The following is a 13,662-nucleotide window of genomic DNA, read 5'->3' on the forward strand; positions in this document are numbered from 1 at the left end:
TAACATCTTAATATTTTTTGCTGCTTCTCAACTGATAACGAGTTCCAGGGCAGTCCCACATCTGGGAAAACCAGAGACTCACTGGTCACGTCCTAGGAGGGCAGTGTTTGAAGAATCAGCCTCCAAATTTGCTGGGAGCTGCAAGCAAGGAAATAAGTCTGAGGCAGACTTCCTGGTGCTCTTGGGTGGTCACACAACCCCTCCTTTCCTCCTGCTGTCTGGTTCTCCAGCTCTGCTCTGCCTGCTACCAGAGCACCTAATAAGTCTGACTTGATTGTTTTGGGTCAAGTCATGCATCAGTTATGACATATTCTCATTTTTTTTAGACAAAATGAGTTCAGCCTTTATTCTCTGAGAATAAAGGGAACAGCAACGCTTCCTTTTGTTGTGTGATTTCTTGCAGAGCGCTCTGCTTCTCTGCACCAAGTGGTTTCCTTGGTGGGTCTGGCTGGACTTCAGGACCTTGGGGGTCTCATCCTGCAGATCCTTTCCTATCAGTACCCATTGGGTGCTTCTCTTTAGAGAGTGCCCTTTACTGCAGGTAGCGCTACAAGGATTTTACAACTTTTCAGTTATACTCTGTAGAGTGTATAGGGAAGGGTGATGCATGCTGATGAAGTGCAGGGGCTTGGATGAGGGCGCCTGGGTCTGTAACTGCGTGTTAGGAAGTGAGGCAGTGACTGCCCCCAGCCAAGGCTGTTACCTTGGAGTAACCAAGTACCAGGTTACCTTGCTGACCTTGCTGCCCAAATCAATAGCTCAGGAGCTCATTCCCATGGTTCGTTTCATGGGTCAGTGCTTGTGCTGAACAAGTGCCTGGCCTGGTAATTCTCCCGTGCTCTGCAGATGCTAGATCAATGCTGGCACCTGTGCTGTGGCACTTGTGCAGGGTGGCCCATCCCTGGAGGGGGTGGGAACGAAGCAAAGTGCCCGGAATCGGTGTGATTTCATCACAGAGCTATGGGGAGGAAAGTGCCCTACCTGCAGCATGGGGAGGAGGGCTGGAGTGCAGTGGGTGAGGGATGTGATGAGCATCAGGGATTTCAACTTGCTGCATCTGTGGGAGCCCTCCTAGAGAAACTTCTGTCTCATGAGAGGAAAGTGCTTGGATCAAGAATGTGTGGAGAGGCATGGGGGGCACCGAAGAGAGGTGGATGGGTGGGTCTGGGGAAGGGGTAGGTGATGAGCAAAGGTGGGAGATGCAGTGCCTGGGTTTGGGGCAGCCAGCAAGAGAAAATAAGGGGGATTAAGTGGCACTCACAGGCTAGGGCCATGGAGAGGTTCTTGGTGAGAGTCCATCCCCCTGTCAGCATTACTGGAAGTCTCCCAGCCTTGGGCAGGGGAGATGGAGATCTTTAAATTCATGAAGCCAGAAAGGACCAGATCTTACTGTGACTTGTCCTCTCCAAACTGCCTGAAGCCCCCAAACAGCTTCTGCAGATCAGAAACAGAAAACCAAGGTTATGTGCAATTGTTTCCAAACTCTTTTCACCTTCCCAAGTTTCAGAAGCTTAACTTCCCCCTCCTCTGCCCTGTAAAATAATAATAAAAAAAATTGCTTTAAACATGCTCTCTGAGTGATTTTGGATGGTTGATTCAAGAGCTGTTTTGGATAAGGTCACAAAAGCTTTGAAGGCGTCCCAGAATTTTAACAGCTTCAGGAAAAAGAGCGTTTGATCTAAACTTGGCAATTTCTCCATGAAAAAAATCCCTGCTTAGAAGGTCTTCCAGGCCGTGCAGTGCAGGGCCTGGCTGTCACGCTGCAGCAATGCTGCCGGAAGACACACTTCCCAAAAGCTTCTGCTGGGCCTGAAGACACCCGGGGAACGCGGCGGGAGCCTGCCCTCCTCCCCGGGAATGCGCGGCACCTTTCTGTCTGTAAGTGTGGGTGCTTGCTGGTGAATGCAGCAGACCAGCTGCTGGCAAATCCCTCTGAGCACCAGCTGCCTGGGGGCTGCAAGGGGGACAGGCTTGGGGAGGAAGAGTGCCGGGTTTGTGAATGGCTGCTCTGTCCCCAAACGGGCCGCTTGCAGCCGCCGCCGCACCGTGGATGGATGCTGCAGCTGCCGGCATGACCGGTGGTGCAAAGCACCTACTGGGGGCAAAGCCTACCCTAAATTTATTAGCTTGTCAGACTGCAGATGGATGCCTGTGCCTGCAATGCCAGCAGCAGCTCCCCTCCCCAGGATTAGGCTCCGCGGCGTGCCCATCTCACCATCCCCTGCTCGACTCCTGTTACAGCCCCTGGGGAGGGATGGCTGGCGGTCACAGGCAGGCAGCCGGGCTCTGCTGTTCCCAAATACTCGACTGGGCTGCGTGTGGGGTTGGGAAGCCTTTCAGCCTGCGGGTTTCCAACCAGTGCTTGCCTGTAGCTCCATTTTGCTGCCAGCTGGGGTGTTCAGTGGGGACTGGTCCCTCACTTTGTGGGCTGGCAGGGCGGTAGCTCCTGGTGGGGAGCAGGTAGCCTTGTGTATGCAAGTGCAATGAGCCAGAGAGAGTTCAGGCTTAGCAGAAGGAAAAGCCTTTCATCGAGGCACTGTGCAGCTATAGAAATTACAGTTCTTTCCGGCAGATGTCAGCTGGGAATGGGAATCAGATGCAGAGGCCACGGGGGGACATCACAGGACTTCTTGGAAATGGTACTCTTGCAGTTCCCAGAATGAGGTGCTGTGGTGGCTGTTCACACAACATTAGGAAAACCTACCTGCCAGCTAGCTGTGCTAATAGCCATGGGGCCTCCTGAAAGTCTTGTGTGCCAGACAGCCCTTGGGAAGGGTAGGGTTGCCCTGGATGAAGTGTGAGCTGTGTATGAAAATGATTTTGTTCCTTGTCCCTGGAACAGAAAGGGAAGAAACCACCATGGGCTCGTTCAGTCCATGGTCCTGCTGCCAAGTGTAGTCAGGAGCTAATATTTATGGAAAATATAAGCAGCAGGGTCAATCCGTGGTGATTCCTTTGCTAGGATACTCTTGTGGCTTCCTGCGGTTGGCAGCTTAGGGTTCATTCACTTCAACCACACGTCTGTGAGGGTCTAGGGGAGAGCTTTGCATGAATGGCTTTGGGGAGAGAGTCATGACTTGGCTCCCTGCAGAAGAGGAGGGAGCATTAACCAGCACGAACCAAATGAAAACCAGAGCTGCTGATGGCAGCAGCGTGAATGAGGCAGCGAAGGGTGTGAGAGATATAAGGGTGGCGAGGGTGGAAAGGGATGCCAGGGGCAGTGCAGGGTGAGAAACCTTAATGAGGAAAGGAAGAGAACAGAGTAAAACCTGGGCTGTGGGAATGACTGCGTCATGGGGATGGCTGTTCTCGTCTGATAGCAGAGCAGGAAAGGAAAACTCTTCCGAGAGTATTTCCCCAGCCTTGTTCTGGTCAGAGCAGGATAAGGCCTTGGAAAGGCCAGAAGACAGTGGAGAGCCCTGATGAGCGAGGGGATGGGTACGGAGTGTGTTGGAAAGTGGATGGTGGGGAAAACAGACGATAAATGGGGAGGAGATTTGGTATGTCCTGATTTAGCTCTTTCTAGTCAAAGGCATTTTTGAGTCAGCCAACACCAGAGCCAATTCATGCTGATGAGTCCTTGCTCCTGCTTTTTGCTCCTGCTATGGGACCTTCTTTGTGGGAACAGACGTAAGCTGGGCTCAGGCATTGCTGCAGGTTCACAGCTCCTCTGGCTGGTGCAAACAGGAGGCTCCTCACCATGGAGATCAAAAGTGTCCTGGCCAGCCCTGAAATCTGTGTGCTAGCCATTGGGAAGTGTCCAGGTGGCCACTTGCTCAAGCAGTTTTCCCCTGAAAAAGGCGCTGCTCCTACTCCAAGCTAGCGCTGCGGTGAGTGGGAGGTGCTGGCTGTGGCCAGCTCAGGTCTGCCTGTGCTGATCCACCGCCGCCGAGCGCGGTGGGGAAGGTGGCCGAGCGCCCAGCTCGCTGCCCAGCCGGTCACACACATCCTGATGTCATTCCACGGAAAAGGCAGGTGACATCTGCTGTCAAGTGACATTTGTAGGACACCAAGCTGGCTGTGATGCAATCAAGGTTGCTTCTGTTCAATGGAAACTTTTGGATCAGTTTACGGGCTGTGACACTTCGCAAAATGTTGAGGGCTTCACGGAGGGGCGAGTGCCTGTTTTCTAACATTAGCCTTAATCTCATCAAAACATGCCTCTTCCCCTAAAAGCGACAGTGCGCTCACCGTCTGCTCCCAGCCAGTGTTACAGGAGATGGCCATGTGATTCACTCGCCTCTGTTCAGGAATGAAGTGTTGGGATTTTTTCCTCAAAAATAGACCTATTCCTAGGAGCGATAAAAGACTTGGATAAGCCCATCTGTTTTCCACTCACAATACTTTTTCTGCTGTGCAATTTAAAGAATGCGATGAGCCCAGAATAACACATACCCTGTCCTGCCAGAGCGCTTTGTTTTTCTGATGATTCCTTGTCCCTGCAGGAGCAGACTTGCTATGTGGCTGGTTGCAGTGTTCCTCATGCTGCTGTCCCCTCTGTCTCCTCCGCAGGGTACCCGCAGCCGGAGGTGACATGGTACAAGGATGATGAAGAGATGGACCGCTACTGTGGCTTACCTAAGTATGAGATTTTCCGCCATGGAAATCGCCACACCCTGCAGCTGTACAAGTGAGTAAGGAAGCTGGAGAGTGGTTGGATTTGCTGGTGGGAGCTCGTTTTGGTGACTCGGAGAAGCCGGCTGTCAGCAGCGATCCCCCCAGTGCCAGTGCTCCCCATTGCAGTGTTCCCAGCCAGCCCTTCCCAGTCAGCTCTTCTCTCTGGTGACTCCCAGATCACATCAGGATGAGCTCTGTTACTGCATCCAGGGATAGCAGCCATGCTGGAAGCAAGAGGAAGGTCGGGAGAAATTCCCCTCCCTGGAGCCTTCCAGTGCTGTAACAGTGTGTGCTGTTGCTGCAAGAGACGGGAGCAGAGTGTTAGGAGTAACGCCAGGTGGGCGAAGGGAAAGCACTGGCTACATCCAGGAGGATGATGATGGTTCAGGGATCAGGCAGGATAAGGACAAAAGCAGTTCATACAAGTGTCCTGAGCAAGGACAAAAGAGGGAAAAGGGCTGTAGCCCTGCCCTAGGAGGGCCTTTCCTAACTTCCACTGAGAGGACAGGGAAGGGAAGGGCTGCTTTGGCACTGTACTGGAAGAGTCGAGGGCCTCTTTATTCAGCCCAGGCTACCCGCTTCCTTTAGCTTCAGACAAGGACTGTGTTTCTGGAGAGCCAGGAACATGTTCGCAGCAAGCAGAGACCTGCTGCAGCTTGAGTCCTGGATTTGGGATGTCAGGCAGAGACCTGTATTGCTGATAGTCCTGTGATCCTTGGGATTCCAGCGTGGGCTTTTCTGCCGCTCCAGGTTTCCACGTGGCGCAGTTCTTGCAGGAGTGGTCCAGGAGTTCCAGGGGGTGAAGGCAGAGGTGTGCATGTACTTGTGCCTGCCAAGTTAGGTGGGAAGGCTCTGGTAAGGTGGCAGGACAGAGGAAGAGCAGGAATGTAAGACGCAAAGTTAGTCTGTGAAAAGCTGAGAGGAGAAGATCTTGTGGAAGAATGTGGCTGAGAACAGTCAGAAAGCTTGGTGCTGGCCGTTCCTCCTTCATCTCAGCCCTCTGTTAGCAGAGTTACAGCCCAAAGGGCACTGGGCACTGGTTTACATCTGGGTTGTTTATCTGTTAGTGCTGAGAGAAGGCAGAGCCAGCCCCAGGCCTCCAGACCCACCGCAGGCGCTGTGGGCCAACATCTGCATCTTCTGGCCCCTCTGTGGCAAGAAGTGGGAGAGGGCATGTGTGTGTACACAGCTGCAGTGCTTGGGGAGGATGGGCAGGTCTCATGCAGAGCTTTTGGTTTCCAGGTGCCGAGAGGAAGATGCAGGCATTTACCAGGCCTCAGCTAGAAATAACAAAGGCATCGTGTCCTGCTCAGGCGTGCTGGAAGTGGGAACCATGACGGAGTTCAAAATCCATCAGAAGTGGTTTGCCAAAATTAAGAGAAAAGCTGAAGAAAAACTGCGAGAGATAGAACAGAGCAAGAAACGAGGGAAAGAGAATGTGGAGGTGGAGAATGTGCAGGGAATGAGCCCTGATCGGCTCCAAAGAAAGCGGAGGCTGGCCAGGGATCTGAATCTCCGGTCAGGAGCCTCTCCATGGGAGAAAGAGGATGCGGCAAAAGTGCATGTTGGTGATTCTCAGTCCAGATTCCACGAGGCTGAGCTGAAGGAACAGTCAGTGAACACGATGGCTGGCTTACCAAACAAACTGGTTGCACCTTTGAAAGCAGAGGTGACCACCAATGGAGACGCTTGTTTGGAAAGTGCAGAAGAGAATGGGAATGGCTTTCTCGCGTACATCTACGAGACAGTGGAAGACCTAGTGGCTAAGCCAATGGCCAAAGACTCTGCAGCTAAAAAGAAAAAGAAAGTGGAGGATGCTCCAGCACCAAAGCAGGAAGTTTCAAAGCGAGAGGAAAGTGGGAGAGACAGGACAAAACCCTCAACAAATCCAAGGTTTGCCCCTCCTGTCCCCTTACGCAGGAGTGCACATCTGAGGGTAGCAAATGATCAAGAAGCGGAAAATACTCCAAAGATCAAAGAGTCTGGGAAAGCTGTGAATCAGGACACTAAAATTAATGGTGATGTGCACTTCTCTTTGAAAGAGATGTATTTTGATAATCAAGTGAACGCAGCAGCGGAGAAGGAAGAGGCAGGAGCCAAGGAAGAGGCTGCGAGAGAGGCTGCCCTGCAGCCCGCGGGTGTCAGCAGGCAGACAGAGGGTGCTTCGCCATCCTCAGAGGTGTCAAAGGCAGGACCTGCACCACCCGAGGGAAGGAAGAGCCAGCACACAGCACAGAAGTCGGAGGGACATAAAGCCGTCGGTCCAGAGGTAACTAGAACAGATCTCAGCCAACGTGGTTGTGGTGCAGCATCAGCCCTGGGAGGCTGCCTGCACCCCAAGGGAGCTGCTGCTGCAGCTTCGCAGGTCTCCTCCAGCAAAAACACCCGGGAAACTGTCTGGGCTTTGTGTGCCCAAGTGGCAGAGCTTCCAGCTGAGCACCCCATCTCCGAATAAATGTCAGACGAGGTGGCGAGGAGAGATGTACGTCAGGCCCTGCGGCTGGACAGCTGGTCAGCGAGCGGCCCAGGGCGTGCTGCGAGCTCTCCGGTTTAATCGGCAGCCTGACCTCATGCAGAATGCTTCCAAATCAGTTAAGCAGGGAGCTGTGAATGGCTATTTATAGCTGGGGGTGGATGCCTTGTGTGTACGTGAGACTGATGACATCTGTTCAGTTTAGCAGTTGAGCCTGAGCTTCAGCCGGCGTTTAATGAGCCCCCCATGCAAATGAGCGCAGCGTGCCAGGTATGCCACGTGAGCTGTGCCAGGCAGGGCGTTGAATTTTGTTTACAGTGCAACATGTATACAGTAGATCTGGGCTATTTTTTGGCTCTCCCCTGTTGGAAAAACTCTCTTGCAAGACTCATTGTGGTGGCCATGCAGAGCCAGGGCACCGCACCTGCTCCTGACCCTCAGTACATCTTTTAGTCAACTTCTATTTTTGTCACTTAACCACTTAACCTGACGCATTTTCCATGAAAAAATTAGACTGGAGGCTACCAGTTTTTTGCTTGTTTGTTTGTTTTGTGTTCTTTTTTTAAATTTGATGAAGCCTTCTGAGGTAAAGGGTTCTCTGAGTCCAATTTGCAGATGCCATCAGAATCCGGCGTTCAAGCAAGGGTAGGTGCACACTCTCAGTACAGACCAAAGCTGTCGGATGATGCTCTCCGGGTGTAGCACGTCTCCCTCAGTAGGTAACGCAGTACGTCTGGATGTGGGGACATCCATGATACAGAAAGTGGGACTGCCGGCTGCTCCAGTAAAAAAAAAAAAAAAATTCCTTTCTTCCTCTTATAGATTTCTTTAACCATAGACAGGAGCGCTCTTTATTCTCAGAAATATGCTGCTTTATGCAGTGTCTGGGTCCTGGACTCAAAGCAGTGAAGCCCACTTTAACCCATTGGCATCACATATTGCTGCATTAATTATTGCTCTGTGTGTAAGTCCATGGAAAAGCAATTCTTTTTCTCTCTCTCCTGCATTATTCTGCCCCTTGCTCTTAAGGAGGGTGGAACTTTGTGTACGGCAGCCAGGCTGTCATCCCTCAGCTTTTGACAATACATCAAGGTATTTTCCTCTTCAAAAACCCACTCACAGAGGAAACCTGTAACTTGACAGCTAGTGTGCTTTTTGAGCAGACAAAAAGCTTTTGATTTGAATTTGAATGCTTCAGCTAGTTAGTGTTGCTGGGGGAAGTACTGAGGCTTTTGTGTGACCAAATAAGCCATTTTAAAACCCTTTGAAGCTGACTCCAAGTGTGCTTGAGAATATTTATGCTCTCCAGGACACAGATTGCTTTTTATTTTATTTTTTAAATCTTTCCCTCAACCCAGACAGGGCCTTAGCAGTGTTTTCCTGGTCTTGGGACCTATCTGGTCCTTGTGCTCAGGTCTTCTCTTTGAGCTGGATTTATCTGTAGCAGAGGAACTTTATAAAACGCCAGCCACTAGCCAGGCTCTGAACATCCACATGCACAAGGGCAGAGGCAAAACTGGGTTTGAATGAAAACCAGCCTTGCAGTAGTTCTTGTATAATTTTGAAAATGGTGTTTTTATCACATTTCTTTGACAAGCCCCTAGTTCAGGTGTTTCACAGTTGTTCTTTAGGAGAGGTGCTTTTCTAAAAAGCCCCCAGCAAGTTCTTCTGAATGAGCTTTAGTTCCTGTGCCTCCAAGCCCCAAAAGATGGGCAGCCAAAGAGATGCCTCCCTTGGCAGCACTGTGGCACAGAGCTCGCTCTGAGCCTCCATCTGTGAACCTTGTTTTCCCCAAACTTCCTCGGTGTGCCGTGGTCCTTCACACTCTTTGCAGTTGAACAGATGGACTGGGGATGTGCAGTGACCATTCCCGTCCTTTTCTGTGGCACTGAGGACCAAAAACTGCAGTCCTACGTCTGAAGTGCCACAACCCTCTTTACCCATGGACCTCATTTTGGAGGCTTAAAACTCCTTCAGTAGAAAAACTTGAGCAGTGGATCCTCTGGGATGTCCTGCCTGCAGCCCCTCTTGATAGGGGAAGGGAAAACTGTTGTGTGACTGCCCCATTCCCACGCAGTTGTCCTGATGCTGCTAGCTGAGCACCAAACAGGCACAGCATATATCAGCGGTATCGCTACCTCCCCTGAACCTTATCCTACAGAAACAGGTAGTGTCCGTCCCTTGGCTGGAAGATATCACCAAATCTCCTCGGGATAAAGCTCAGCCATCGCAGTGGGCAGCTTGCTGAAATGTCTGCTAGTGTGCAGCTGCAGTCGGAAACATTTGAGCTTCCCGAATGTCAAAGAAACAGGATGGTCAAATAGCACAGATAACGTCAGGGTGTACAATTTCGCTATAAATCATTTAGGCAGCCTCATCCAGATACTGTGTGACATGCCGATCGCCCCATCTCAGAGTGGAGATTGCAGATATAGTGTCAGGGGAGTACTGACTCTTAAAAAAGAGCTTGAATTTTATACAAGGTCTTAGCAATGGCTGTTGAAAATGGGAAAGTGTTGCTCCTTGGGAAAGTGTGGTGTTGGAGGAGCTTGTATTTAAAGCCACTGAGTGACAGAGAAGCAGATCCCCTGCCTCTTGGTTATACTGCTGTGTCTTGAAAGGCAGCAGAGTTGGAGATGACAGTGAAAAACCACTTTGTGCAGTGTGACAGGGTGCTGTGGGACTCACTACCATGGGATGATGGAGAAGCAGCAAGGCCCTGGATGAGTACCAGCAGTACCAGGTTTGCACAGTTAAGATTCAGGATTCAAGCAGAGGCTGGGCAGTGCTGCATGGTACAAACAGACCATAGGCACCACTGAGCAGACCCAGGCAGTAAAATAATGTTTCCCATTTTCTTCTTTGACTAGGTTGCAGGAGCAGTGGGACGGTCTGCTAGTGACCTAAAACATCCAGTGTCTGGCCCAACAGTAGATACCGGTCAGCAAGCCAACAAGTTAGAGGAGCTCAAGAAGGAGACTCCGGTTTGCCAGGACACCAGGGGGGCTGGAAAAAGGACAAACCCCAGGCTGAGGCCTCAGGAGCCACCAAAGCCACCACCACCAGACCACACACAGCCCCACAAGGAGCAACCTCCCTCTAGGAAACAGTCAGAAGGACATTCCCATACTCCTGAGGGCAGAGAGGCCCGGCAAGGACTGTCAAATCAAGATGTTAAGAGCCAAGGTAATAAAGAGACATTGCCAAAGAAATTGAGTCCTCCAGAGCATGGAGAAAATACTCCTCCTGAGCAAAATGCACATCAGACAATGGTAAAGGATGGGAAGAGCAAAGAGACGGGTTTAGAGCCATCCAGGAGTGAGCCCTGTGCAGAGGCAAGAGGCAGCAGTATAGCAGAGTCATCCCCTGTGGTGGGAGGGACACATCGGGGGCTTCAGGAGGCTGAAACCCCAGCTCCTGCTTCAGGACGAGTGGCCAAGGAAGAATCATCCCCTGTGGTGGGAGGGACACCTTTGGGGCTTCAGGAGGCTGAAACCCCAGCTCCTGCTTCAGGACGAGTGGCTGAAGAAGAGTCGTCCCCTGTGGTAGGAGGGAAAACTCTGGGACTTCGGGAGACTGAAACCCCAGCTCCTGCTTCAGGACAAGTGGCCAGGGAAGTGTTGTCCCCTGTGGTAGGAGGGACACCTCAGGGGCTTTGGGAGGCTGAAACACCGGCTCCTGCTTCAGTACAAGTGGCCAAAGAAGAGTCATCCCCTGTGGTGGGAGGGACACCTCAGGGGCTTTGGGAGACTGAAACACCAGCTCCTGCTTCTGGACGAGTGGCCGAAGAAGGGCCAATCCCCCCTCTTGCAGCAGGGACATTGGTGGCACAGGAGGCCCTGCCTGCAGCTCACAGCAATAAAAGGAAGGAGCCTGCTGCAGGGGAGGCCCTGTCTGGAGCCCAGCTGCTGCCTCCTGCCAGCAAAGCCACAGAAACCAAAAAGGCAGATGGATCTGCACCGCAGGAGGAGTTTCCAGAAAGTTCTTCAGGGCAGGAGAGTGCCAAACAGGTGCCTGTACTACCTCAGAGGAAGGAAGGAGCAGAGCAAAGAGCTGCAGCTCCAAAGCAGGAGCCAGCAGCACCTTCGGGCACTTTTGAAAGAGGCACTGAGGTTCAGCCACAAGCACCACTGGTCCTGCCAAGCCCCGAGAAACCTCAGGAAATGACTTTGGAGGAGAAGATGCAGCACAAAAACCTTGTTTCCTCCTTGAAGAGCTACCTACTGCTGCTTTTAAAAATGTCAGATAGCAGCAACAGTGACACAAAAGAAGATGCTGAGCCCAGGGCTGAGGAGCAGCCCACTGCAGAGGAGGCTGTGCTCCCAGAGATAGGCATTGCAGGCCTGAGCCCCCGCACCTCAAGGAGAGTTTTGGAAAAGGTACAAAACAACCAGCTCTTCCAGACAGCAGAGAATTTGCCTCTGACTCCCAGGACAACCAGGCGGATCACAGGCCTGATTCAGGAGGAATTTGTTACCAGCAAAGAGATGCTGGCTTGCAGGCCCGTGCCGCCAAAGAGACGTACAAAGGTGGCTCCCGAAGCGGAGGGGTCATCCCAGCTCTCTGTGCCATCCATCGTGGTGGGCAGCATGCCAGCAGCAGGAGCGGGACAGCCTCCTAATACTGCTCCCATTTTGACTCCAGTGACCCCTGAGAAAGAGAGCCCTAGTGACCCTTTGGCTGCGCTACCTTGTGCCACACCAGAGGAGCTCGCTTCTGGGGCCCGCCGCAAAATATACCTGCCAAAAACGAAGCAAGCTGGGGAGGAAGAGGAGGCAACCCCGGAGAGCCAAGGGCATGCAAGAAGCCCTACTGTTTCACCACGGCAATCCAGGAAGAGCGCAGCCCTGCTGCAGACACCTACCCTGGCTCCATCCCCTCCAGCAGAGCAACGCTCGCCAACCCTCACGAGGAAGATGGCCACGTTGGAGGTTCCTAAGCTGTATGATGAACCCGCAGGTGACAGCAGCAATGATCCCGAAGTCCCTGAAGATGCTAAGCTAGAAGGGCAGCCAGCAGAATCCAAGAAAGCAAATAACCCATTTAAAGGTAAGGAAAGAGGTAATCCCCATGAAGCAGATTTCCCTGTTGCCTACGAAGGGAGCCTGGTCAACCAAGCTGGTGAGAGCCAGCTGGGGACATGTGAGTTCTGTGCATTTGCAGGGTTTTCAACATCGTCTTTTGTCTGTGTGAAAGCCCAAAGTGTGCTCCAAGTATTTGCAAAGTCAGATGTAGCTGGGTAAGATGGGCCAGATGCTCATCTGCCCGAGCACAAGAGATGCACAAGCACATCTGCTGTAGATAAACTGCTGGAGTCCGCCGTTCCCTACCACAGTTAGCACAGAGGAGGCAGAGGAAGGCCAGAGACAGTAGCGCTGAGACTGGCTGTCTCCACAGCCTGGACTTCCCAACCCAAGGGAATGACAGAACTAACTCTCTTGTTCTTGGCCATCATGCCCTGTTCCTCATGGTGCCTTGTGCTGCTCAGGGCTCCAGTGGGTGTAAGCAGGATGCACACACCTTTTCCACCTCTGTGGTTAATGCTGATGTGTTCCCTGGTGGCAGTGACTTAGAAAAGGCTTAATCCTGGTGTTGAGGTGCTTGCAGGAGCCAGGAGATAGCCTCACTGAAATCAGCACTCTTAGAATCTGAATCACTTAGGTTGGAAAAGACCTCTAAAATCATAAAGTCCAGTTCTTGCAAAAGTAGGGCTAACCTTACTGAATGCCTACCTTAGTAGATATGTTTCCTCCTACATTGCCTACTGTTCTTCTGCTTTGCCTCTGGCCGAGCCCCACTAGGCATTGCAGTGCTGTGCCGTTGAGAACATTTGTACCTCTTACTTCCCATCGTATTTAGAGCTCTGAGACCTTCTCTGGGAAGGCAACGTTGTACCAGGCGGCGCTGTGCTGATGTACTTGTGATACCCACCACCTAAGTCCGATTCAGCAGCACTGGGGTAGGCTGGCCTGTCCCCAGAGTTGCATCCAGCATTGTGTGTCTCACCATCAATCTCTTTGCACCCTGTCCTTAGCTCCACAGGTGATTCGTAAGATCAGGGCTGAACAATTTTCCGATGCATCAGGAAACCTGAAACTTTGGTGCCAGTTCTTCAATATTTTGAGTGATTCTAAGCTGATGTGGTACAAGGACGAGATCCCTGTAGCAGAAGCACAAAGGAGGTAACCTGCCAGCTCCACGTCATTGTAGTCCCTGTGCATAGCCCTGGGTTCATGTGTTAAATCCAGCTCTGGCCACTGTGTTTACTGTGGTAAAGATGCCCCTTTTCTTAAGGCTGCATGGGAAGCTCATTGCATGGCACAGTACATTGTGAACATCATTTGCTCAGTGCCCTGGGAGGGAGGATTGCTCAGACAGGGAATTGCTGCCCTACTTGTCCTACTGATGCTTCATCTAGAGTCTGGCTCAATGGCTGATGCTTTGATTCACAGAGCCCAGGGGAGGGCAGGGGCTGATCCAGACCTTGGAGAGGGCAGGGAAAGTGTTGTGCACATCTCAGAGCTTGAAAGCTGTGAGCAAACTACAGAACTGGGACCTCAACTGATACAGGG

The 13,662-nt window shown here is 51.9% G+C and overlaps 1 protein-coding gene across 4 annotated transcripts in view; it reads left to right on the forward strand.

Annotated features, from left to right (window-relative positions):
* Window positions 1-13,662, forward strand: part of ALPK3 (alpha kinase 3) — a 33,885-nt gene that overhangs the window by 15,547 nt on the left and 4,676 nt on the right. For all 4 annotated transcript variants that reach the window (XM_027466655.3, XM_038184739.2, XM_038184741.2 and 1 more), the window contains 4 exons: window positions 4,513-4,630; window positions 5,860-6,886; window positions 9,961-12,139; window positions 13,125-13,272. In XM_027466655.3, the coding sequence (XP_027322456.2) occupies window positions 4,513-4,630; window positions 5,860-6,886; window positions 9,961-12,139; window positions 13,125-13,272 (3,472 nt within the window). The remainder of the gene's footprint in view (window positions 1-4,512; window positions 4,631-5,859; window positions 6,887-9,960; window positions 12,140-13,124; window positions 13,273-13,662) is intronic.

The sequence above is a fragment of the Anas platyrhynchos genome, chromosome 11 (genome assembly GCF_047663525.1).
Source record: "Anas platyrhynchos isolate ZD024472 breed Pekin duck chromosome 11, IASCAAS_PekinDuck_T2T, whole genome shotgun sequence".
Lineage (NCBI taxonomy): Eukaryota > Metazoa > Chordata > Aves > Anseriformes > Anatidae > Anas > Anas platyrhynchos.